Source organism: Camelus bactrianus, chromosome 8, assembly GCF_048773025.1.
Source record: "Camelus bactrianus isolate YW-2024 breed Bactrian camel chromosome 8, ASM4877302v1, whole genome shotgun sequence".
Taxonomy (NCBI): Eukaryota; Metazoa; Chordata; class Mammalia; order Artiodactyla; family Camelidae; genus Camelus; species Camelus bactrianus.
In genome coordinates, this window is record NC_133546.1 from 44,676,082 (window position 1) to 44,703,671 (window position 27,590).

The 27,590-nt window shown below is 44.0% G+C and overlaps 1 protein-coding gene and 1 non-coding gene across 13 annotated transcripts in view; one reads left to right on the forward strand and one right to left on the reverse strand.

The window, feature by feature from the left end:
- The window catches only part of LOC105077107 (coiled-coil domain-containing protein 162), a 152,727-nt gene that overhangs the window by 16,503 nt on the left and 108,634 nt on the right, over window positions 1-27,590 (reverse strand). For all 12 annotated transcript variants that reach the window (XM_074368501.1, XM_074368502.1, XM_074368500.1 and 9 more), the window contains 7 exons: window positions 26,056-26,209; window positions 24,395-24,490; window positions 23,185-23,340; window positions 18,610-18,839; window positions 17,622-17,760; window positions 16,340-16,460; window positions 6,277-6,386 (listed from right to left, as the gene is read on the reverse strand). In XM_074368501.1, the coding sequence (XP_074224602.1) occupies window positions 6,277-6,386; window positions 16,340-16,460; window positions 17,622-17,760; window positions 18,610-18,839; window positions 23,185-23,340; window positions 24,395-24,490; window positions 26,056-26,209 (1,006 nt within the window). The remainder of the gene's footprint in view (window positions 1-6,276; window positions 6,387-16,339; window positions 16,461-17,621; window positions 17,761-18,609; window positions 18,840-23,184; window positions 23,341-24,394; window positions 24,491-26,055; window positions 26,210-27,590) is intronic.
- LOC123619855 (U6 spliceosomal RNA) lies at window positions 11,619-11,725 on the forward strand. The gene has a single exon (XR_006728595.1). It is a non-coding gene; the product is annotated as a U6 spliceosomal RNA (small nuclear RNA).

Consider the following 27,590-nt stretch of genomic DNA (forward strand, 5'->3'; position numbering starts at 1 on the left):
CCATTCCCTCCTTTCTCCAGGCATCTGGGCATACTTTTTTGAAGAGGCAGCCATTAAGAAATAGAGGAAAAATCTACCCCTCCAAGGCAGGCTTAGGTTTAGGCTCCAAGAGAAATGGGAGCCAATATGTGGAAGGTGGGGCAGATCCACCTGACTAGGAACTGCATGTCCACAGGAGTGCTTGTGTGTGTCTCTGCATGTCTACATCAGTGGGTGTGTCCATGTGCATTTGTGGATATGTCTGTGTGTGTATGTGTGTCTCTATCCACTAGTGTATGTATGCATGTGTCTGTGTGTATCTCTGTGTCTTTGTGAGTGTCTGTACAGGTCTCTGTGTGTCTATATGTGTCCCTCTACATGTGTCAGTGAGTGTATCTAGAGGTCAGCTTGCTTGGTGAGCTTTATCTGTGACACTTCCAGGGTCAGGAGGGCTCCAGGCTAGGTTCTCCTTCCAGCCTGGGGTGGTTCCCTGGCTGATTTGATTATCCTGGTGACACTGTCTTATCAGTGCCACTGGCCTCCAGAGAAAGCCTGGACAGGCTTTGCCAGGTGAGTTTTTGAGGCAAACTAGCAGAGATGGCAGATAGTGAGAAAGCCCAGTCTTGATGGAGTGAGGAAAGTGGCTCGCTCACCCCTGCTGACTGGCGGGGAAATCAGTGTGGTATTTTGGAGGACAGACGAGCAGTATCTATGAAAAAAATGTTAAATATTCATGCTCTTTGACCCAGTAATTCCTCTTCTAGGAATTTATCTTTAGAGAATAAAAAAAGTTATACACAAAAACATATGTTAACAGATATTCTTTATAGTAGCCCTTCCAATAGAAAAGAAAAATGGAAACAATTGAAGTGCTTAATAATAAACAGGTTGAATCTGTCTCATTCATCTATACGATGAAACACTAAATAGCCACCAAAAATTTTGCTGTGGACGTATGTTAATTGACAAGGAAACATGTTTACAACATAGAGTCACGTGAAAAAAAGTACATCATCACAAAAAGGCATATAGAAGAATCTTATTTTGTTAAAAAAGTGCATGAATAAAGTTGTTAATGAAGTCTGGAAGACACACCAAAATAATAATACTGGCTATCAATGAGGGTAAGATTATGAGTGTATTTTCTAATATAATCATAAAATGTATATATAATTAAAATAATTATATATAAAATATATGTGCAATTTCATATATACACTAAAATGTGATGTAATATTTACATACCTACTAAAGTGTATATACTAATTAAAAAATAGTAAAGCTCTGGTAAAGGTTATCAACTGTAGCAGCTTGTCAGGATGCCCTGAAGATGTGCAGAATGGAAACAGTAGATGAAAACCTCTGTTCACGGGGGATTTTATGAGCAGAAACCAGGCATTCAGCCCCCCCCCCCCCCACTTTCTAGGCCTCCGCAAGGGTCCCTTAGTTGGGGTGGGGGATGAGAGCAACCCATCCTGCCCTGGAAAGTGAGCAGTAGGATAGTCAGAGTCAGCTGCTCACACAAGGCACAGGGCAGCAAGACTCCACCCCTGGGACCTCGACTTCTTTCTGGTGAAAGGGCCAAGGCTATGTGAATCAGTATTGACAAAGGAAATACCTCCCGGTTCTGTATGATAAACGCCTGAAACCCTGAGAAGTCATGAGACCACATTTGAGGCCAGCAGGGTGTGGCCAAGTGACCTCATCCACAGTGGCTGGGCCCAGTGCTCGGAGTCAGCCACAGAGTGACTCACCCCTCACTGTCCTGGACAGCAGTGCCCACACCTGAGCATGCCAACAGGGCCTCCAACAGCTTTTTAGCAGGGCAAACAGTTCTCAAACTAATGCCACTGTAGCCACTGCAGACAGAGGATCCCAAACAAACAGAAATGTAGACTCAAACCACAGGGACCCTCTGCCATCCCCTCTTAGCGAACATGCTATTCACTCAGCAAGGATGAGGAAGCCTTGCATGGGTCTGTGCTATACCAAACAGGTCAGGACTCCCCCGAGCATCTCCAGAGGCCAGAGAAACCATGTTGCTTCCTTCCCTCAGTGGCTCTGCTGAGGCCTCAGAAAGTTGGGCTGAAATATCAGCTCAAGGGGATGGTACACAAGGTGAGTATGAAGGCAGGGAAAGGGGTAAGGGCCCAGCCAGAGCATCGCAGTGGGGACATGGAATGGGGAGCATGCCTGAGTGGAGCCGACAGGAAGCTGAGACTGACAGGTGACAGAGAGTATGGGGGCTCCCAGTTCCCAGCAGTCCCTCTCCCCTGGTGAACTTCGCTCCTGCAGACTGAATACTCAGCCTTCCAGAAGCCACTGAGAAGCAGTGCTGTGGGACCTCAGCTGATGTGGCTTCTTTTGGCACAATCCTTCTATGAGCTCTCAGAGCAATTTATTTCTTAAAAGCTATTCTGCAACCCACTCCTGCCTTTAGTTCACTAAATATCAGCTCCATATCAAAATGCAGCACAAAGGGGCTTCATGTAGCAACTTCCCCTCCAAGGCAGGCCCCAGGGTTGCAATAAGAACCAGAGTGATGACCGCTGGCCCAGTGCCCTACAGTGGGCTGAATTCTTCGCCAGCATTTAAACCTGAACTGTGTTGGATGGCATCGGCTGGAGGAGCCCCAGATCACCCCATGGATTCTTCTGGAGAGGCAGCCTGGGGAGGAGCATGGTAGGTGCCAGGCCTTGTTAGGGTAAAAGTCTGGCCCTGCTGGGAGCAAACTGAATTTCTGTGGTTTGCCTCCTCTCAGAGCCCCTCATAATAATTCACTTACCATCAGGCACACACAAGGTGTTTTGATGATGTATCTAAAACCAACTCCACTGACAAAATGCTTCAGTGACTTTCCACTGACTCTGGGATGAAATCCAAACTCAAGGATTGCACACAAAGCCATTCAGCATCTGGCCCTGCCCACCTTCACAACGTCCTTCTCTAAACTCTGCTATACTCCTTCCTAGATTGCTCTGCCTTTCCTCCCCTACCCCTCTTCATCTGGCCAAAACCTACGTGTGCTTCAAGGCTTGGCCCAAACAGCACCTCCTCCAGGAAGTCTTCCCTGACTACTTCCTGCCCCACACCCAGCTGGATTGTGTACCCCTTCTCTGAGCTCACACAGCACCCTGTGTGTGCTTCTATCAAAGCACTTAATGTGAAGTACCTTTTCTGGGCATTGCTGGTTCACCTAACTTTTTCCATTAGCTCTTTAAGGGCAGGGACTGTACCTTTTGCCTTGTGTCTCTAATAAAGTGCCTGGGAGAGAAGAGGAGCTCTATAAACACTTGCTGAATGAGTGGACTCTCGGCATAGGCATGAAAATGGTTCTGGAATCCACAAAATAGACTATTACAGTTCTGATCTGCAAAAAAGGGTCAGTCTCTAACTTCAGGCCAGTGTGTTTGGTATAAAATTTGGCCTAGATGTTAGAACTGATTGTGAAAGGCTTGTGTTCTAGAATTTGAAGAAGGAAGCAAAAATCACTGGAAGCCAACATGAGTTCAAGAATAGTCAGGTCAGATTAACCTTTTCCTGCAGGCAGTGTATGTGGATTTCAGCAGGACAGGGGAGAAGGGTTCCCACGATGCTCTTTCGAACAAGTGGAGAACACTGGCTGGGTGATAGGGCAACTCGAGGAGCTTCTAGCCCCTGAAAGACTGTGCCCAAAGTACCTGGTCAGCCTGGAGGGGACCCAGAGTGGGCAGTACAGTGCTCGGGGCCTGTCCTGTCACACACTGTCACTAATGGCTTGAATGAAGACACCAAGGGCAAGCTGACATGGACCTGGGAGGGAGAGAGAGTATGCTAGATGATAAAAATCTAGGTTTTTTTTTTTTTTTTTTTTTTTTAAAGATTTGAAGAGGTTCAAAGAGTGGGCCAAGTTGAACGAGAACAAGGCTGATATGGTGGCAGGAGGCCCGAAGGCCATGTGTGGGCCTTGGGTGACTGTTAGCCTATTGAGTCAGCTGTGATGAACCCGACAAAGTCATGGGCAATTATCCAAGCAGAGCACCCAGGACCAGGGCTCTCTTTGCAGGTTAGATGACCTTGAGTTTAGAAGAGACTGACCAGGAGGGGAGGGGCGCTCACTGAAAGTAGTAAAGGAAAGGAGGCTGGTTTGGTCTGAAGGAGGGGAGGCGGGACTCAGGCTCCTGCAGTCTGCTCTGCACACAGGCGCCCAGCTTTGCTGTGTTTCCCCGTCCACGTGCCTGGGACGGGCTGCACTGCCTGGAGGAAGGGGTAACAATCCGTAATCCACCACCCAGAGGGACAGCTGTTTGGGTTTGTCCTCCTAGAGCCAGCCCTTCATTGTCAGCTTACAAAGAGAGTATTCACACATGTGAGCACTAGTGCCACCCGAGCTTCTTGGACTGGCCTGCCTTCCCCTCAGATATCGAAAGGCTTGTTGTGAGGGGTGGGAACCATGATCTGTGGTGTCCCAGGGACTAGGATCTCTGGTGGAGCCAGTGGGGAGGCCAAATCCAGCTCTGTAAGAGCTGTGCGAAACAAGAGCTGCCAGGAATGGGGGGTGGGGGCAGTGACTGAGAAAAGGGGAGCTCTCTGTCACTGCAGAGGGCCCAGAAGAGGCCAGAAGCCCGCCAGGCAGAGACTTTGGAGGGAGCTCACATCCTGGGGCCCTGTTTTTCCGGGACTGCCACAGGCTGACCCCAGCCTCTTCAGTGTGCCCTGGGTACCTGACAGGGATTTGCCCTGTCTCCTGACACCCACATTTCTTTCCTAGAAGAGCCTGTCTTCAATGTCAGATGAAGTCTATAGATAAGGGATGAGCAGATCTTGAGCTATAAACTTTTTGTTTGTTTTAACTGTGGCCAATTTGCCATCTTAGCCACTTGTAAGTGTACAGTTCAGTGGCATTAAGTCCCTTTGCACTGCTGTGCGATCAATCTCTAGAATGCTTTTCATCTTGCAAAACTGAAACTCTGGACCTGTCAAGCACTAACCCCGCATTCCTCTCCCCTCAGCCCAATGACCACCTTATACCTTCTGTCTTCATATTCTAGGTGCCTCATGTAAGTGGGATCATGGAGCACGTGTGCTTTTATGATTGGCTTACTTCACTTAGCGTGAGGTCTTCCATAATGAAGCATGTACCAGAATTTCCTTCCTTTTAAGGAAAGTCATAAAATTTTTAATTCAAACATTTTTTTCCAAACATGCCCCACCCTAATCACCTCTGGTTGAAAACCTCTGGGCTGCAGAGACCCAAAAGGAACCACTTCAGAAGCCCCTCATCAGAACACACATACTACATTGGGTATAACTGAAAGCTTAAAGCAAATACATGTAAATCACCAAGTTCTGAGGAAGAACATGTATCCAGACAAGCATTTGTGAATTTCCATCTCATAAGTAAGAATTAAAGTGTTTATTATAAAATTACGAGGAATATTTGAAGAGCTTAGAAAAATACAAATTTGGAGAAAATGTTGTTTCAAAAAATTGGGCACATTTTGCCAAGTCAGGTTTTTCTGTTTTTCAAATGGTTGAATTTCAAAGGAAACTGAATTTATATCTACTTACTGCACTTAGGCTTAATTTGGTAAAGATCTTAAAAGCTCTGTTACAGCCAGATACCCACATGCACTCTCTTATCCTAACTTTTCAGCAGATTTCTTTGATTAGAAAGGCACTTCCTGTCAAAGACTAAACAGTTTAAAACTCTGAGGTCTGTGTGTATGCATGTTGTATGTATTAAATATCTATTACTGTTAAATATATATTATGTAAAGTTGCTATGGAGTCACATGTTTATACACCCACACACAAATTGTTCATACTGGCTTCCTTTGTGGAAAGAAAATTGAGGACAGTGGAGTAGAGGAGGGGTGAAAACGTTACCTTCCTGAGCTGTTAGTTTTTTTCATATTGTACATTTAAAAAATGTTTCCTAGGTAATGGTATCAGAGGCTATTTTGGTTTCTCTCTTTTAAATTTTTTATACTAAAAAATTGACAACAGGAAATGGTAAAAATAACTCATCCATAAATAAACTCCAAGGTTACTTTAAAAAATTGGCCAAATCTGAAATTAGCCAACAAGCATATTCTAATTCCCCTCCTGTCTTTGTTAGAAATCAGTCTTTTTCCAAAATTAAAATGGTAACAAGTGATTACTATGTTGAGTTCAGCTTTGGTTTTCATATCTTCAGTCTAAGGGAGTAAGGGAAGCATTCGGAGGTATGTTGAGGGGAAACTCTTCCTTGTTTGGGTTTATGTTAAAGAAAAAAAAAAAAGACACACTCCAGAATGACTAATTTTCAATACATACCTCTACTCCACCATCCTGGTAATTCTCCAGTAATCTCTGTATAAACTTTTCCACAATTTGTGGTCTAATAACTGAAAAGTTTTCTTTCATGACTTGGTGTTTCCAAAGGTCTAGGGGGAGAAACATACCAACACTAGTATCATGAGATCTCAAACAACTGTTAATGGCTGCAAAATGGCAACTGTCTGAGACATAACACTGGACACAAGCTGTCATTTCCAAATACAAGAAAACTAATGGGTGAGAAGGGGAGGGAGGAGGTGGCTGAGAACATATGACCCTCCAGAACATGGGAATAAGGAAGATCTCTGTTAACAAAGATTCCTAACAAAAGATTTGCAAAAGCACCTCTGAAGTCCAGTGAACAATGTTCTGTTACCATAACTAAAAATCTCAGATCAAACGTTATTACTGCCCTATATGACATCTGTTTTCATAAAGTCCCAAATGTATCTGAACAATTATTTTGACCTAATGCAACTATCGGAAATAAAAGAACTATTATATTTATCTATTTAAGCACATTCCTGATGTTACAAGGCAAAATTAATTTCAACATAGAGTTAATTTTAAGAGAAAAATCAAAAGAGAGGAGTCACAGATCAGAAATACTGATAGCTGACAGACTATGATATGAACTTTATAAAGCTATGAACTTCAGCTCCTGGACTGAAGCAGCAATAGGGCTGATACATATGTGATGAGGCATACACAATTATTCAGAGTAGCATTGTTTAAGAGAGCAAAAGCTTAGAAACAACACATAAGCTGTGGTATATCCTTCCAATGGGATAGTATGCAGCTATGAAAAAAGGATTTTCTCTATGCCCTGATGTGAAAAGAATCATAGATTGCTAAGTGGAAAATATGAGATGCCAAAAAATGGATATAAAATGCTGTATTTTGTAAGAAATATATAGCTAATATAATAAAGGGGGAGGATATCCCCTCAAGCCTATTCAAGGTCATTGCTCCCAAAATTCAGCTTTCTCCGGTATCATCACTTCTCCCCTATTTCCTGGATCACTCACAACACACTTTATTTCTCCCACCTCATAAATATCCTTCACTTGACTCCATTTCCCCTGTCAGCTTTTGCCTCATGTCTTTGTTCCCTTTTTAACAAAACTCTCAGAAAGAGCTGCCTACACTTACTGTCTGCAACTTCTTCCAAAATCTTTCTTAGACCCACTCACCCAGCTTTTACCTCCACCACTTCATGGAAACTGATTTTGTCATCAATACCAGTGACCTCAACATGGCTAAAGACAGTGGTTTTACTTGACAGTCAACAACATTTCACACAATTTGTCACTCACTCTTGCTTAAGAAACTTTCATCACCAGACACTGGGATAGCAGTCTGTCCTAGTTTTCCTCTACCTCACTGCTCCTTGTAGGTCACTTTTGCTGGTTCTCCTTTCCCCTCCCCATCTCCCACTCTTAATACTAGTGTCCTAGGACTCAGCCCTTGGTTCACTTCCCTTTTTCTATCTACACTCCCTTGGCCATCTCATCTAGACTCATGGTTAAATGCCATCCATGTGCTGAGTACCCTCCAAATTATATTAACACCTACTTGGCATCTCTTCTTAGATGTCTGAAAGGCATTTCAAACCTCACTTGTGCATAATGAAATTCCTGATCTTCCCTCCTTAACTTGCCATCTCAACCGATGGCAGTTCAATTTTCCCAACTGCTCAGGTCAAAAATCTTACAGTCATCATGGATTCTTCCCTTTTTCCCAAGCCCAAGACCCAATCCATCAGTGACTACTTCAAAAATATGCCCACAGTCTGACCTTAATACTTATATGACTCTCAGCCTTTTTTGATCCACCATCTCCTCCGGCTTGGATTATTGCAATAGCCTCAAAACCAGCCTCTCCCTTCTTCCACCCTTTCTTCTCAACACAGCAGCCAGAGAGATTCTATTTAAATATAAGTCAGATCATGCCACTCAAAATCTTGGACAGGCTCCCCAACACATTCAGAGTAAACACTGAAGTCCTTGCAAAGTCCTGCACGATCTGTCTGTCCTCCTTTCACTGCTCCTCTCTGACTTCATCTCCTACTACTCTCCCTAACTCTGTCCACTCCAGCTACTCTTGGGTCTTTGCTGTTCCAAAAATATGATAGGCAAGGTCTGCTTCCAGCCTTTGTATGGGCTATTTGTCTTTCTGCCATGATTTCCCCCAGATACCCACATAGCTAACTCCCTCACCTTCTTCAGCTTTGCTCAAAATGTTACTTTCTCAGGGATGTCTATTCTGACCACTCTATTTAAAATTGCAATGTGCAAAGTGCCTCCACACCACCATCCTCCTTACTCCATTATTTTCTTATTCCTTATGTTTACTGATTCTTGTCCGTCTACCCGCTTCGAATGATAAACTCCATGAGAGTAAGGATTTCTGCTCCAGGGGTGGAGTAAGGGTAGTACCTTCTTATCCATGGTTTCACTTTCTACACTTTCATGCAGTCTGAAAATATTAAATGGAAAATTGCAGAAATGAACAATTCCTAAGTTTTAAATTGTGTGCTGTTCTGAGTAGCATGATGAAATCTCACACCATCTGTTCCATCCCGCATGGGACCCCCAACCACCACCACAGTCTGCTCGTGACATCCAGCCATGGACATCAGAATGACTCGATGATCCAGGATCACCTGAAGCAGATGCTCCTCCTTCTGACCTATCATCAGAAGGTCAATAGTAGCCAAATGCTGTATCACAATGCCTACATCATTCACCTCACTTCATCTCATCCTGTAGGTATTTTACACCTCATACCATAAGAAGGGTGAGTGCAGTACATTAAGACATTTTGAGAGAGAGATCACAGTCACATAACTCTTATTAAAGTACATCATTATGATCATTCTATTTTATTATTAGTTATTGTTAATTTCTTACTTAATGTGCTTTATAATTTAAGCATTATCATAGGTATGTATATATAGAAAAAAACATAGCATATATAGGGCTCAGTACTCTCCCTGGTTTCAGGCATGCACTGAGGGTCTTGGAACATGGGTAAGGGGGGGACTACTGTATCTCCAAAACAGTGCCTAAAATATAGTAGCCTAGACAACAGCAGGGGCCTGGAAAGTAGGTATTGAATGAAAGGATGAATTAGTATATGCATAAAAAACACTGAAATGACATATAAAAAGCTAATAAAAGTGGTTACACAGGGGCAGCAGAAGGGGGTCAGTGGTGGCAACCAGATCTCTAAATCTGTATGTTTTATATCATTTTGAGTTTTGAGTCAGGTGAATGTATTATCTGTTAGAAAAATCAAATTTAAAAATAATATGACAGCGCTGGAACAATGAAAGTATGTCAACCCTCCTTAACTTCCATATGGGACAGCAGAAGTCCCTGTGTATAGTATGTTGAGTAGGGTCTACTTCCTTGTGTGTGGCCCCAGAGGAGTCTTTTTTTTTTTTTATTGAGGTATTACTGACCTATAATACTATGTTAGTTCCAGGTGCACAAATAATGATTTGATTATTTCTATACATTACAAAATGATCACCACCATAAGTCTAGTTACCATCTGTCACCATACAAAATTATCACAGTATGGTTAACCACACTCCCTGTGCTGTGCATTTCCTCCCGGGACTCCTTTATTTTGTAACTGGAAGCTTGTCCCTCTTAATCTCCCTTACCTCTTTCTCTCCTCCTCCCACTCCAGGGGAGTCTTGAGACAAAGAGAGACCTGAGGAGTCAGAGGGAGGAGCCAAGCCCCGCCCCACTCCCTTTCGTTGCGGATAGGGCTGGCCAGAGCCTCCTCAGGCCTCTCCCTGCCCCCAGCTGTTTGTAATTTTAGATGAGCTTTCCTGCCCATACTTTCATTTTTCTGACTGGCCACTCAGCGCAGAAAGAGGAAGTGTCCCACAAAATCCTCCCAGAAATGTGGATATGACAGAGCAGGAGACTGGGGTTTGCACTCAATGTTATTTACTGGGGGTCCTGTTTTTCAAAATGGGATTCCACATTTCTTCTACAGTTGGCTCCTTTCCATCATAAACATATAAATCTGATTTTGCTTTTCCTTTAGGTTACTAAAGGTGAGTAGACATTTCACCACTGCCCTAGCATAGTTGGTAGAAAACCCAAAAGAGCCTAGAAGTTCATGCTTCTTCATATGTATAAGACTTCCATAAGCCTAAACTTTGAGATGACAGAGCTCATGTATGTTTCAGAAATTTTCAGACAAGAAATTGGATACTTTTCCCAGGGTACTCTCCTGGCGGGTCTCTGGCTCACAGATAAGCCTAGTGAGGGACCACTTCTAGTTTGGAGACCCTCCCTTGGATTGGGGTTTAGCTCTGGGCTCAGCTGAAGGGGAAATATTTTAGCAAAGTGCTGGAAAATCTTCCCAGCATGCTTCTTCCTCTTGAGTTCAAGTTCAGACATTCATCTGCATCTGTAGGCAGGAGTCAGGGGAAGTCAGAGTGAGAAGAATTCATCCAGGAGAAGTAGTTCCTGGCCAAGTGGTGTTGATGGTCTCCAAATGTGTCCCATTTTCAATGTGTGTGTGGTCATGGTTCCTTTAAGACAAAGCATGGAGGTGGGAGGGAGACAGTGCACTGGGGATTCAATTAGGGTTTTTTCTTCCCTCTCACTCTGTTCCCAGGCTATTTGACTGGAGGAAACTTTGACTTCCTGGCGGCCAAACCACTTTCCCTCTTTTCCTCTCTAAAGCCCCCAGCAGCACCCCACTGCCCAGAAAGGGCACCTTGGTTTGGCACCACTTCACTTCTCTGACTCAACCACCAGACCCCTGTGCCTGAGCAGCACCTTGGGCCTCTGCTGAGGCAGAACTGAAACTTGAAGGCACACAGCTGCCAAATACGGTTGTTCTCTTGACCAGCGGGAGCAGGGGTGGGGCAGTGGGTAGGTTGAAAACCTTTCTGCTTCCAGCATCTGTATGAATTTTGCACTCCTGTGTTTCTCAAACTGCTCCCCAGAGCACTAGTTCCTTGAGTTGATGATAGATATTCCCAAGGGAAGAAAAGGGTTCAAATAAACTTAAAGAACATTTCATACTTTTTCTGGATGTTTGCAATGCACAGTAGGATAGTAAAGGCTCTGAGAAGGTTCAGAGTAAAGGAATCTTTTTAACATTATTTACCCCCATTTTTCAAATTTATTTTTAAAAAGCAAACAAAACCCTTCCCCCCTAGTCCCTGCCAAACACCTGTAGAAATCCTCCTGTCCGATGCAATGAAGACTAATTTGGCTGGTCAATCAAAAGAGCCTGTTAAGCTAGAGAGTGCTTAAAAATGACATGTCCTATCTTAAACATTTTATTTAAATTAAAAATACACAATGCTCGCTTCAGCAGCATGTGTACTAAAATTGGAACAATACAGAGAAGATTAGCACGGCCCCTGTGCAAGGATGACCCGCAAATGCATGAAGAGTTCCACGTTTTTACATCACTTATATGCGGAATCTAAAAAACTGAGACAAATGAACTTATTTACAAAATAAAAACAGACTCACAGACATAGAAAACAAACTTATGGTTACCAAGGGGGAAAGGAGTTTGGGATTAGCAGATACAAACTACTACATACAAAATAGATAAACAACAAGGTCCTACTGCATAGGACAGGGAACTATATTCAATACTTTGTAATAGCCTATAATGAAAAAGAAAAGAAATATATAAATAGAAATATATAAAATGACTGAATCACTATGCTGTACACCAGAAACTAATACAACATTGTAAATCAACTAGACTTCAGTTAAAAAAAAAACCCCAAATACATAAACATGTGCCAATCTTCTAATGTAGAGCTAGGCCTTTTCTTTGTACGTGCCCCCTCATCAGGGTACTGTACCATCTCTCTTCTCTATATCATAATACATAGTGCATAGTCTACAATTTCTTGTGTGTGTGTGTGTGTGTGTGTGTGTGTGTGTTTTGTTTGTTTCTTTTTATGGAGAGAAAACGACCATGAAACAATCCAAATGCTTCATTTTTTCTTTTCATAGCAGTTTTAGGTTCATAGAAAAATTGAGCAGACCACACAGAGAGTGCCTGTACCCTCACCCAAAACACACAGCCTCCCAATCAACATCCCCCTCCGGTGTGGTAAATCAGCTACAACTGATGAACCTACACTGACACATCATTATCATCCAAAGTCCATAGTGTACTTTATTGTTCACTCTCGTGAAACTGTGGGTTTGATAACTGTTTAGCAGCATGTATCCATTATTGTAGTATCATACAGAATGGTTTCACTGCCCTAAATTCTCTGTTAATTCATCCTTCTCTGTCAACGGCTGCAATCACTGATCTTTTCACTGTCTCTACAGTTTTATCTTTTCTCAAATGTCATATAGTTGGAATCATACACTATGTAGCCTTTTCAGATTAGTAATATGCATTTAAGCTTCCTTCATGTCTTTTCATGATTTGATAGTTCATTTCTTTTTAGTGTTCAGTAATATTTCATCAACAGGATGTACCACAGTTTATCTATTTCGACTTAGTTTTTATAGAGCAGATTTCTTTCTGTCCTATTTCAGGTCCTCCTATTTCATTGGTTTACATGATAATTAAACGACTCAAACAAAATGACAAGTAAAACGAGCACCAACAGGTTTGAAGCCAACAACGATCAACAATGCTGGGTAAACTTGCAACCCAAATGCTTTCTCCTGAGTGCTTTCTCCGCTTGTGAATGGAGAATGGAAATGGAAAGCAGCAGGTAATCCACTGAGTCTGTTAGTGAAGGGTGGTTGGGAGAATGACTGCATTAACACGTGGAGGAATTAGTGTTGCAGGGCACACTGCTGAGGAAATGCTGACTGAGACCATGTTCTCCCACGTGTTTTGACTGTGCTTCCTTCAAGCAAAACATTTTTGTTCACTCACCTCTAACATACGTATGTGTATGTATTCCTGACTACTACCTCCAGGACGATCACTGGCTAATACTGCAAAGCACGATGTACTGAGGGTGAGGGTCATCATCAATGAGAATGCAGCTCGACCCACATTCTCAACAGTTTCCTTGACCTTTAAAATTTTTTGTCTGATTTCTTAGGGGGGATTAGGTTATCTTTTTTAACCCAACAATGTGGGTGAAGATAAGTATGTGCTAGGATTAGAACTGTCAACTCTACTATTTTTCATTATTCACCTGTGGATTGCTTCCCCATGGTTGCTTCAGGACATCTCAGTGAAGAGTGTGACATGGGCTTCTTACATACAGACTTCATTTAGAAGTTCTAATATTTTCCTCCCATACCCCTGGGATATATGCCTCCACATTGGAGACTGCTGGCCTTATAACTGCTCAGGGAAATTTAAAGAATCAGTTAAAAGTGACTTCAATGCCAAAATGTCAATGATGGGGAATGGCAGAGCCTTTTGGGATTAGGGGAGCCCATCTCTGATAAACCCTGAGGCTGCATGAGGATGTCTGGGGCTGCTCCTGGACATTCTTAGGGGAGCACAAATTATCAAGGACTAGCCCCAGACCAGGTGTGGCTGCCATCTTTTCAGATGCTCACTGACAAACTGCAAGCTCACTCAGAAGCTCCAAGACAAGGTAGGGAGGAGGGAAGGAAATACAGGGGAGAAGTATTTGAGGGTTCCCTTTAGACAAGTATCAACGGAGACACTGGAGGGGACAACAGGGAGAAAGGAGACCCTGAGGGAAGAACAAGAGCCTCCGATGTCCCCTGTTCTCCATACCCTCCATTCCCGGCTCCCTCTGGAGAAAGCCCTGGCCCCAAGCTAAACTTGACCACAAAGGGTGGTCTCTGCATGAAGAAGCAGCCCCCGTTGGAAGCCTGATCCACCCCGGCTGCTTCCTGCTGCTGAGCCGAGCAGTAGGCGAGTGGGAATTCCATGGTTTGAGCACCCTCTTCCATGTTTCCAGCCCACAGAGGTCTCAGGAAGACTAAGTCAAAGAAGTGTATAGAAAAGCAGCCCTGGTACACAGTGGGGACTCCATCACTTGTACTGGGGGAACTCAGTACAGGAGGAAACCCAGGCCTCCATGCTGAACCATACTGAACTGATGCAAAACAAAAACCAACAATTATAAAATGCTCTCACTATTGGCATTTATTTTTAAAGCCTTATGAGTATAGACTCTAAACAAGATTTTAGAATTGGCCAGTATACTCTAGCCAAGGTAAGATTTAGTAATATCAACCTTACCACTGTTAAAAATAACTCTACCCTCCCCTCAACCCTGCCTGCCTTCCCTCAGCTCCTGCCTGAAGGCCCTTTCCAAGGTCAGCTGACAAACACCCTGCACAAGGCAGCGCACAGTACATCTGCGAAGCAAAGTAGCTTTTTCCCCTGGGCCCCAACCTGACGTCTCATAAGAGCCAAAGACCCGAAACACGGAGACAGTTGCACCTGCTATGTTCTTGTGGATTTTCTCTAAGGACTTGGAAGGGAGCCTCCTGGATGCAGCAGACACAGCACAAACAACGGATGCTTTGTGTCTCGTTAAGTGTTCTGTAATCAGAGCTCAACCACGCTCAGCTCTCTGGTGACATTCAGATGCCCAGTTGGTCAGGCTCGCCCTCCCACTGCACAGCCTTACCCAAAAGTCCTACCTACAGAACACAGTTACTCCAAGCCCCGATAAACTGACAATGTCTTAGACGAGGACAGAGGTTATTAATTAACATTGTAATGTCTGTGGGCCTTGTCTCAAAAGGAAAACCTAATTTAATCAGACAATTCCCCTGCAGCTCAAAGGTTGTGGGTTTTCTTACAGAATTAGTAGGAGTTAGAAGTCACTGTAGTTCAGAAAGGACCAGTCACATAATCTATGGTGCACTGTGCAGAATAAAAAATGCAGGCCTTCTTGTTCAAAAACCAGGAGAAGAGGTGTCATTATAGGTAACTAAAATACAAAGTGTTTTTCTTTTTTCTGCAGTCTCTCTCCTGGCCTGTCATGGTGTTTCTATTTGTTTTTAATGTTGAACTCCCAGGGCATGAGAATGCTTGCAGGGCAAGTATGACTTTTACAGGCACTGACCTATGACTGGGCGCTTGAATGCATGTGGTCTACCAGCTACTGGACTGAGGCTACATGTCCTAGTCGGGGGCAAAGAAGTTGAGCATCTCTCCTTCCCATGGGCCCACTGCTCCAACCCACTGTGTATGGGCAACCCCAAGGGCATTGCAACCTCTGCCCTGGGATAGTCTAGGTACCCAGGGATGGGCAGCAGGCTCAATCCCACTGTGTCACCATCAAACATATTACGGTGCTGCCAGCTTGGCATCCCTGAGATAATGCCAGGCACACGTGCCCCACCCCGACCCTCGCTGCACTGAGGCCCCCACCAGGGTGGAGAGTGGCAGTGATTACTGGATAGGAATGGTGATGGGGAGATTAGGGGTGACTGGAGTGCCAGAGAGCAGACGATCAGGCAGCTGAGAACTCCTCCTGGCAAGGTGAGGAGGCAGCAGGAGGTGGGACAGCATGAGCCCAGGCTCCAAGCCTTTAGTGCATGGTCACTGGATGCCAAATACAAATACAAATTCTGAGTTAACATGAAGAGTTTCAAGATGGCACCTATAGAGCATTAAACCCTAAGTGCCCCTGTGTGAGTCCTAAGGGAGTGAACTGGTCACTTGCCCATGAAGTCACCCTGACTTTAGATCTCAGAAGAAAGGAAACAATTCTTATTGCCTTCCCACCCAAATATATATATTTGTGATACACACACACACACACAGGCAATATATACACATTACAAATAAGAAAAGCGTTATGTGTTTCCCCCATGTCAACTATATTTCAGTTATAAGATAATCAGCAGCACTGAGACTGAAGTTAACAAATATTTTGTATTTAAAAGCCCTTTAAGTGGAAGAAAATCTATCCAAGTGTTAAAAGTACTCCTCTCCGGGCCACAGTGTTAAGAAGTCATTTTTATACAATTTTCTGGGCATTGTAGTGTTTTGTTTTTAAACCATGAATACAGATACGTGAATTTTATAATTAGGAAAAAATAATTAAAATGTTGTTTTATGAAGTATTAAAATAAACATACTTTACCTGTAGGGAGAGTATGCCGCTCCTTGGACTTTTCTGACACAACCAGTGCTCTCTCTCTGTTTACTTTTCTTAATACCTCCTGGATCATATGAATTTCAAGATTTTCTAGAAGTTTCTGAAGCTAGAGTAAGAAGTTTGAGAGTCACTCTCCACTTTCAGCTTACACTCTCGGCTCCTAAATCCCTGCAGAAGGGCCGCGGGCTGGGTCCTGCCAGCTACTGTCTCTCAGGGAAGAAGGATTCCTTTCTTGGGTTCCTGAGTTGGGTAGATACACCTTTTTGGAGAGCAACATCTTTTCTTCCTGGCCCACATCTTGATTGATAAAATATGACCCCCTTTTACCAAGTTCTGCTAAATTGCAAAGTGCTCAATATCTGAAGTGACCTCATATGTTTTGGAGTCTTTAAATGTGGCCAGGAATTTCATGGGCTATTATTATAAGAGAAATGCTTAGATTTGAAACTCGATTTAGATACCAAGGAGGATTTCACAAGAAGATTTAACTCCATACACAATCAACAGAAAACTTTGTTCCAATATCTGTGGGCCCTTCCTCTACCCAGTATGCTAGCAGAGCCCACACTTCTCCTGTCAGAGGACCCCAGGTGCTAGAGACGAACCAGAGTTCAGAAGAGTAAGCAGTGGGCTTAGGACTGGGGGCTGTGCTGAGGAGGAGCAGTGCTGAGTCCTCCATGCTGCTCAGTGGACATGCACCTCTGCATCGACACCCGGCCAGCTAGAGTCTTTGCTCCCTGTTACAATAAGCACAGCCAGGCAGAGCCCGTGTCCAGGACTGAAGGGAACAAACACTTGGGAAACAACCTTTTCAAATAGATCATCAACACACACACCATATAGGCTGGTGCATAAATTGTGTTGTTCTCAGGAAAAAAATCACAGGAGCTATTTTAAACATTCCATCTCCATGGGTGTGTGTGTTGTGGCAGGTGGATACTTGTATGCTGGATTTTATGTTTCAGATGCTAGTGGTTATGGTTTTCTATTGTTTTTTTTCATGGTGGTTGGTGCACTTTAATCTGAGGAAAATAAAAATATGAACACCTAGACTTACAGAACTGAGACGTTAGGGGTGGTTATTTGCTTAATCAAAGCCCTATGTGCCTTTAAGCACTTAGTTTCCTCAGCGTCTGTTCAACGATTTACAAACGCTCAATTTACACTTCACTTCTGAGAAAGAAACACCACTTGGGTATAGCTGTAGTTTCACATGCTAATGCCATAGAGTAAATTTTTAAGCCAAGTTCAAAACAGCCTTGCATACCTGCTGAGTTTTTATTTCAATTTCTGAAGATCCTTTGGGGGGAAGAATAGACTGACTACTTATTATAAGTTCTTCAAATTCATCTTCTTTCCCCATCCGCCTAGCTATGGCTTTCATGCTGGGGTAGAGAATGTCCGTTCTAGTAAAGAAGAGAGGCAGAAATGAGCAAACATATTTTTTCTCTTTCAGATTCTCTGACAATTCTGTTTCCTGTCATCATGCATAAACCTCCAACCCATCACAGACACTCACACTGACATCTAAACTCACCACGGTTGCCACTCCCTTAGTCAATATTAAATCTTGAGGCTTTTTCCCATTGGGCACATTTAATTTCAGTCATTTTCTAAAATATGGACACGTCTTTTTATTTCCTATTTACCAGGAAAGCTGACTGTCATAATTCATAAGCTAGACAATTTGGACTAGGCCACCAACGTGAGCGTCTGTGTTCTTAGTAAGGTCCAGGGTGGTGGGTGGGTGCTTAGCAAATGCTGGTTTGATAACAGACACATGGCATCTGCCAGCTAAGTCATCCCAACCGGGGCCTGAAGCTGCGAAAACCACCCAGCATTCGGCAGACCTAAGACCTCACGCTGCCCCATGTTGTACCTTTGGCTGCAGAGCCTCTGACTTGGGTCTAACGGGGCAGAGAACAGGGAGGAGGTCACAGCAAGACCCCCTACCCCACCCACCCAATGCTCACTGGGATCCTATGAGCTAAAATGTTTAAAGTCAGCACTGCAGGGACATTTCAGAAACACCAGCTCCCAGGGACAGGACTCTGGGTAAATGATCTACAGTGCTGCAGTGACCTCCGACGCCGTCCCTGCAGTCAACAGGATCCAGCTTTTCCTGTAAAGCACCGTCTCTGCAGACATACCGCCCAGCTTCCTCTGGACTCATAGACCAAACTTCCTTCCCCGCGCAAGGGCAGGAATCTGCCAGTCCCCAGGTTCACATGAATTTCCCCCTCAGCAACACTCACCTGTAGAGCTCCAAGAACTGTTTGTGGAAAGAGAGAGAATTGATATCCTGGCTTCGCAGCTTCAGTCGGCCCCAATGCTCCTTTAGCACTTCCAGCTGCTTCCACAGCACCAGAAATGATCTCAGCAAAGCGAGGGACATCACTGCATTGCACGGGCCCCCCAGCAGCTCGGATGCCTTTGGGCTGCTTTGGAACTGACTTCTAAATCCTGGCACTCCGGACAAATCTGGCTGAAAGCATTAGAGAAAATCTTCTGTATTGATCATGGACCAGCACAGGGTAACCTTTTACATGCAGCCCACACAGAATGAAGTCTTTGGAGAATGACTTTTTTCTCTGGGAGGAATGGTTTACAGGCCTGCAGCCCACATGGAGCTTAGGGAGGAGAAGCATCCTTCCTGAACAGACAGTAAACACAGCGGACAGAAATGTCTCCACTCCAGCTTTCTGCTTAACTCTTGAACCACTCACTTAAAACTCTTCTACTTGGGTGCTAACATTTTATCTGTATTAGAAACATTGAGCCTCTGCATCTTGGAAAATGGTCTCTGACACACTCAAGATTTAACTCCCCTCATCATGGTAGAGCTATAACATAGCCTTAAATTGGGGATTTTATCCATTTTATGAGTAAGAAAATGGAAACTTAAGCTTATCTTATCTCCTGTTCTTTCTCCCACCCTTTAAAAGTTAGGCAGAGAACATGTCTCTTGATTAGAATTTATTATTCAATAGGCAATTTTTCTTTAAAATTCTGATTTGTTCATTGATTCATTGGTGCTTTCCTTATATGAGTGCTTGTGGAGGAGCTGCTGTGAGGCCTGGAGGATGTGGAGGAAACCAAGTTTTCAGGCCCTTGCTCTCCCGCACCTGTGGTGGGAGGGCCGGGCTACCCAGAGTAACAGGCAGAACGGGGACCTGCATCTGGCCCTTGGCCTGATGCCAGTGTCTCAGTCACAGAAACAGGAGCTTTCCTTTCAGACGAAGATGGCAAATCTGAACCATGGTGTTTTGACCAGAAAGGCCTCAGAGAACATTTAGGTAACACCACCTTGGATACTCAAGTTTCCTGGCTAGGAACTGGAAGAACCACCACCTGGTGTAACTGGGTCCAGATCAGTGCTATCAACATATTAATATATGGGGTTGGGGGAGGGAAGCAGGGCTGCCAGAAAGAGCATTGGTCAGAGGAAGTGCTGACAAGCAAAACCCACAGCAGAGGGAAAGCAAACTCCACTGACAGCTGGCAACCCCTCCACCTAGTAGCCTACCTCTTCAACAAGCAGCTAATGCATGCACTTCCTGATTTATTTTATCCCCAGAAACCTTTCAGCATATGTATCTTACTTACTCAGTGACCCAAAATATCAATAGACCAAGGCTGAGCCTGGTGACAAGGAGGGCCAGCCCACATACAGGCCCCTCTGCTCAAAAATCCCCAAAGTCCCTCGAGGAACCTAGGGCTACTGGGGCAGTTTTACAGTCCCTGAGATCATCCATCACCTTCACTTGTGAGTCTTGGCAACTGAAGTCTAAGAGATCTCAGAACAAGAGGCACAGCTGGGACAGGAAACCTGGAGTCCTAAGTCATAGGCAGTACAAACTCCAGTGTTTCCTACTGTCTATGAATATTGAAAGACTCTTAAATAAAGCCAATCATAAAATAAAACTAATTAAAAATAATTTTAAGACAAACTTACCTTGTTAATATATTCACATTCAGAGATATCTTCTCTCCCTAAGTGTTTTAAGGGATGCAAGAAGAGACAGGAGACAGGATAAAGAACCGGGTGGGGGAGGGTGGGACTGCCAGGGAAAGATGGTACTCCATCAGCAACAGAGCCAAAAAAGGGTAAACAGAGGGACCAAAGGGCCTGGCATACTTCTTGATCTTGACACTGCTTGGCTGAGTACCAGCTTTGCACATGCTCCCTCCAGATAAAGCATCAAATTCTGCAGTGAAATTTACATGGCATTTCTAAACACACTTCCTTTTCCACTAATTGGCTTGAAGTGGACTTGTGATGCAGTTTTAGCCAGTAAGACAGAAGAAAAATCTACTGGAAGTCTTATGGAAAAAGATTTCCCTCCTTGATAAAAAGATAAAACTCCTTAAGGAGACAGTTTTCTCATTGCTGTTTTCACCTTAACAAGATAAGGGAGACATTTTGCTGACACGCCCAGGATGGCAGAGCTGGGTGCCTGCACCAACCAGAATTGCTTCCTTCTAGACTTGTTTTGAAAGACAAATACGCTCTCTAATTTAAGTTGAGACTAGTACAACAACTCTTACTTAGAGCGGGTGTGCCCTCACTGGCACAGAGGGGCATGGCTCAAAGGTGGGAAATCAGACAAAACTTCTTAAAGAGTGGCTTGGAAGTTGAAACCTGAAGGACAAGTAGGAGTTAATCAGATGGTAAAGCAGAGAGTGGGAGGAGAGGGAAGTGTTCCACCAGAGGGGCCAGTATGCATGAAGGTACTGAGGAGAGAGCATGGTGCATTTGACAAAATGAAAGAAGTTGGCGGTAGAGAGACTAGCAGGACTCAGGTCATGAAGATCTGTTTGAGGCACTTGGACGCTATTCTCAGGGCATTTGGAAGTCACTGAAGAGTTACAGGAGGGAAGCGACATAATCAGGTTCACATTTAAAAATATCACCCTGGTGAACAGATGTGAAGGAGGGAAAAGTGAATACAGGGAGTCCACGTAGAGGTTATGATCACAGCCCAGCATGAGAAGATGATGGCGATTTGGACTAGTGGAGGGGGTGGGGAGGGAGGATGGAGAAAACGTGAAAGATATTAAAATAATAGGATAGTAAAACTTGGTGTCTGATGGTGGGGTAGGATAGAGAGAAGTCAAAGATGGGTGTCCAGATGTTTTGGCTTGGGTGGCTGCACAGGTGGTGGTCAACTGACAGGGAATAAGGAAGGAGGAGCAAGTCTGGGGGCAATAAAATGAGCTCAGTTTGGGACACATTATCTCTGAGATGGAACAAGGCAGTTGAACATATGAATCTGATAGGATTGAGGCTTGGGCTGGACATGTAGAGTTTGGAGTCATCATATGTAAAGCCATCACAGTTATAAAAGTAGATGGGTTTGCCTTGGGAGAGGGTGAGGAGTGGAACAACACAGCAGGTTAAGACTCTGAGGGAGCTCCAGGGCCAGACTGTGAGGCTGGAGTCTGGGTTTCCTTTCTCTCTCGGCAAGTGACTTTAGGCACATCACTTAGCCTGTGTCTCAGTATTCTTACCTGTAAAATGAGAATAATGAAAGCATCAACCTCATGAAATTATTGTGAGAATTGAAGGAATTAATAATTAATAAAACACTCTGAACAGATCTCAGTCATAGACAATGATGTTAATGGTGTTCAGGGCCAACTCACTGATTACACACAGAAGGCACAGTGTTTAGGGCCCACAAAATGTTTTAATTTCTTTTAAAATCAGAAAAAAGACATTCACATTAAATAAAATGCTTTAATGTACCATATTAATATATTTTTTCTTTGTATTAACACAGCTGTAAACTCTACCTTTCAATGTCTTTTTAGGGAGTAATGGGCGCACAAAAACAAAAGCAGCTAGAGTCATGGAGTCAGAATGCAGCCCTTTTAGTAGGAGGAGCGGGACAGAGCCAGGAAACCCACGCCCTCAGGACTGGCAGAGGGAGGAGAGTTGGCAGAGAGGTCTGAGAAGGCGTGGCCAGAAATATCAGCAGGAATTGGAGAGAGTTGTGTTTTGGAAGCCAAGGGCCGAGAGGCTTTAAGAAGGACACCCTGTGTCAGATGCTGCCAAGGAGTCAGGTTGGAAGGCGACTAAAAAGAAACCAAGGGATTTAGTGACGAGAACCATGGAGCCTTGATGAGAGTAGTCTTAGTGGTGAGATGGGAAGAAGTCAGACTGCAGTTTCCAAGGAGTGGATAGAAAGTAAGGGAATGGAGATGGCTGGTGCAGAAAGTTAAGCTCTGAAAAGGGGGCTCTTTAAATCGGGCACGAGCTAGCTCACCCTGTGTCCAGACAAGTCTCTGTCTGTTTCCACATATGTGCAGAAATTATTTCAAGTTATGATACTAGGTGGATTACCAGCTCTTGGTACCTTACAGCTTCAGAGGGACAAGTCCAGAGAAGGGAGGCTTGCCTAGGAGTCCATAGGTTAGTTCAGTGATGAAGACTGGACCCAGGCGGGAGATGTTCACTTAGGGCCTCTATCAACCCCTCTGGTCCTTCCAACTCCAGTCCTAAATGTGTGACTCACAAGGAAGAGCAGCCAGTTGGAGTATTTGTTCCATTTGGTTTCAGTGGACCCCCTCACAAGTTTGTTCTACTTTTAAAATTAGAAGAAATGGATATACCACTAATTACACTGAATACTGTAAAGGAAAGTACTTTGGAGGGGCTCTCACTGGTTACCCCTGCTTCACTGCTGCTCCCGTGTGGCACTGGCACAGTCCTGGGACCCTGGAAGAGGCTATGGGACAGATGTGGCTTTCTAGCCCACCTCTCAAATAGAAAAGTGCTCAGTGCAATATAGCATTAGCCAATTATGAAGACTGTTCACCAAGGATACCTGTATATTTTTGTCCAGTGTGACTTGCTGTCCTGGGGAACCCTCCATGATCACATGATAGTTGCTCAGAAGTACATCTTCCATTAGCAGTTGCATGCCCACCAGCTCTCCGTGAGCCACCTTGAGGTCGCGGTCACTCAGCCTACAGAGGCATAGCTAAAAACAAAAAAGAACAAAACGAAACCAAAACATCCATTCTGAAGTCTTCTAGGTACCCCTTACACATGGTTTTATGGGAGGAAAACTAGGGGTAGTTGTGTTTACAAGCCCCGCCCTCTCAACTATTGAAAAAAAAATCCATAAAAATAAGAGCAACGTTTCTAGCTCAAAGTCCTCCTTGATCATCTCAGACTTTTGGCTCTGTAGGGAAGTCCAAGTTTCCCAAAACTGATAGTTGTGTCTGTACATGGTGAATGTATAGTGTGATATCAATTTTCCTTTAAAAGTACAGATCTAAACACATGTAAGCACAGGGAAAATACTAGGAAAAAAAAAATACCAAAATGAACTGTGACCGTCTCCTAGTGGGGGATTAAGATTGATTTTTTAAACCATTCTTACCATTTCACTTAAAAAATTGTACTTATGGAGACTTTTGAGCATACACAAAAGCAAACAGAATGGTTCCCATCACCTAGTCCCAAGAACCACCAAGCCATGGCCAGTCCTGCCCCGTCCCAGCCCTCCCAACCTCCATATTATCTTGAAGCAAATTTATGATTGACTTTCATGTTGTTATTAATACTTTTCTGTTTTTTAAATAAAAACACAATAATATTTGCTTAAATAATCAGAAGGAAAACATATACTTGAAAGAAATTCTCCTGTTGAGTCCTACTTAAAGAGTTTTCTTCCTACCACTGTAGGTGGGTCAGGAGTCATAGGCTTCTGAGCTGTCAGCCTGGGAGCTTCTCTAAGTGGCTTGGAGGGTGGCTGGAAGTGGATAACTGCTCCCTCAGATCATTACTGGCCTGGGGAGTTTCAGCTGCTACACAGCTGATGCCAGCTGAAACCATGATTTTCTTCTGCCACAAGAAAACATGACTCACCTTGTGGCACTGGGTTTATAGCTTCATAACCAAACACCTTGCTTATCTCATAGATTATTTATCACTGGCCAGAGTAGGAAGGATCTGACCTATGGACCCAAAGATACCTTTTGCAGTCTGCATTTAGTTCCCTCTGTGACAAGTGGAAAGATCTATCCTACCTGCATATTATATTCTAGGGTATCTGGGCTGCTACTCATAAGTGGAAATGGTCCTCCATCTTCCAGAAATGCTCTCCAAGGGAACAGCACAAATGCCTAAAGAAGAAACGAATAATAAATACAATAATGCTGTATTGTATCCATAAATAATAGACATCTACATGTGAATGAGACGTCTGTGTCTGCACACCAAAACACTGTGTGATGATTTATTTACTATGTAGAAGTAGTTATTGAAGGATGGTCCCTAATGATGCAGAGGAGAGAGAAGTAATCTTATTTTTTTTAATTGATTTTTCAGAAGTGGCTAAACACAGAAGGATACTTAAAATGAAGTACTAGTCAATACCAGTGTTTGGAAGTCCCAGAATAGTATAAAACCAATGGAACATATTTATAATCAACAGAAGTGAATGTACTCAAGTTTTCTCAACATTAAGAACCTTAAAAATTTGCCCTTTATCGCCATTGTGCTACAGTTCTATGTAACAACTCAAAACCAATGCCATAATGTTACACACGGGCCTCTTATCTTCTGCACGTCACTGTTCGACAGCCAAGGCATCGCCTATTCCCTGTGGAGCCACATGCAGCCTTGGATATAGTGGGCTTTTCCATCTGACCCCATTCTACACTTCCAGACCTGCTACTGGCTTCAGACAATTCCTAGAGTTGGAGTAGATGCAGGTAGCAGGGAGCCAGGACACCCGTGTCCACCTGACCCCAGGCACACAAAGGCAGCAGGAGCAGGCCGAATGGCCATGGTCCAACTCTGTCTTCTGGGTTTAAATAAGGGTAGGGTTGGGTCAAGAGTCATTGGCTTGTAGCTAGGGAAGGTAGAAGTGTGGGACTTATATGGAGTTGATGTCGGCATTACTTGGCTTAGCTTTGAAACATAAAAACATTAAGTTGGAGGTTTTGGAATCAGAAGACTTGGGCTTGGGAGATGGTTTTAAAGATATGTTCACAAAGTCTTTGATTCTCTTCCCAGTAAGAGATGGAACTTCTTGATCTCAGCCTGGGGAGAGACCCTGAGCCAGAACTACCTAGCTAAGCTGTTCCCGGACCCCTGAACCTCAGAAACTATCTGAGATAATGAATGTTTATTGTTTTCATCTGCTAAGTTTGGGGGTAATTTGCTACCAGGCCATAGATTACTACAGCAGTTTGTGACCCAGCGCCACTGTGGCTGCCCAGCAGTCTGATCTCTGGCCTTTCTCAACCCTAAACTCTTTAGTTGTAGAAGATGGGTAATAGAGCTGGAGTCTGGGAGCAATGACAGTTGGCCAGGATTACCTTTGATAACACATGTTGTAACCAGGGCTGTTCAAAACTCAGCTGCTGGCCTAATTTATGCATCATCATTGCTATCATTATTATCTATTACATGGAGGAGATCAGGTGTTGGTTTTGCTACCAGCTGTGAGCAGATAAACTGTGTTCCCAATTAGCCTGTGGAGTAGTTTGCAGGCAGAGCCTCTGACTGGGATTAACAGCGGCCCATGGGGCCCAGGCCACCCTACCGTGCGAGGGAAGGGGAGCCAACCAAGGCTGCAGGGCATTAGGCACACAGAGTCCCTGCAAAATTTAAGCCAAACAGAAACAGAGTGACAAGATCCCCTACCTATGACACACACAGATACAAATAGCTCTCAACACACCTGGAGGCTCTGTGGATCCAGTGGTGGGGGCAGGCTGAGCTGTGAAGCAAAAATGCTCTTCACCGGAGAGTTGCTGAGTGGTGGCAACCCATGGTACATGCCGTCTGTGACAGACTGGTAGGCAGGAGCATTCCCAGCTGTCAGAAATGTTCTTCTACCAAAAGACGGAGGGAATCTCATTAAAAGCAGTCATTTGGGGGTGGGGGGAGGGTATAGCTCAGCGGCAGAGTGTGTGCTTAGCATGCACGAGGTCCTGGGTTCAATCCCCAGCACCTCTATTAAGTAAATAAGTAGATAGATAAACCTAATTACCTGCCCCCCCAAAAAAAGTGAAACAAAAAAATTTTAAAAAGTATATACTTAAGTTTCTAAAGCTCAAAACTGTCTTCAAGGTTACTGTAGCAAGGTAACATTTTGAGATAGCAATGAGTTTCTTCCTCAGCCATCCCTCACTCCTCCTTCTCTACACACTGCCCTCCACTCTCACAGTTCACTGTCCTCACGGGAAAGGCAGCCACCCTCCAGATCAGCACTGTCTAATAGGACTTTCTGTGATGTGGAAATGTTCTATAGTTCACTGTCCAACATGGTCGCCGCCAGCCACTTGTGGCTGTGGAGCACTCGAGACGTGGCTACTGTGACTGAGGAACTGATTTTTAAGTTTTATTTCGTCTACATCAATATTACTTTAAACTTTTAAATGAAATAGCCACACATGGCTACTGTATTGGACAGTTCAGCTGTAGCTCTAGAACAAAGATGTTGATTGTTGAGTTATTTTAAGACCAATAGCTGAGACAGCAATTGTTGATATGTAAAACCAAATTTTAAGTTGAATAATAAGAGCCTGGGGTTTGAGAGATTGAAACCTTCTTGTTTTGTTTTGAATAAAACTTGGCTTTGCATATCAGGAACTAAAAATTCTGAAGACTAGAGCATGAAACTTGTACCATAAGTCACAGAGAAGGAAGTATGCTTGATAAATCACAATCCTTTTGTTGCCCCAAAGGAAATGAGTTTAGCAAGCAAGGAAAGACTGTTTCTAGAGCTTAGATCTTGTAGATGCCTAAGAAAAGATTCTGCTACAGGATAAATTGGAGGGAGTGGCCTAAGGTCCCCAGAACAGAAGGCATCTTTTGCCTAAATCCTTCATGGGCTTGGCCCAAGTCAAGCATAAAGCAGACATCAAAAAGAAGGAAATTAGCAATGACTGAGGGAGACATCAGCACTGAGGGAAATGAGGCAGCCTCACAGAGACCAGCAGACACAGTGTTGGGGAAGGATCTGGGGAGTGCCTAAGACCCCATGAAGGGGTATCCAGGTGGGGTGCTGAGCAGCACTCTGACCAGAGGCGATATGGGGTTGGACAGAGATGGGTGGGGTGGCCGCTCCTCTTCAATGGCTGGGATGATTTATAAGCACCCCCAGGCACTTCTGAGAGGGATGAAGGAGGAGAGGGTGTGGTGTAAGGCTTAAAGTTAAGGTCCAATATTACATTTTCTCCCCTTCTCAATTTACAGGGGTAAGGTGCTCTT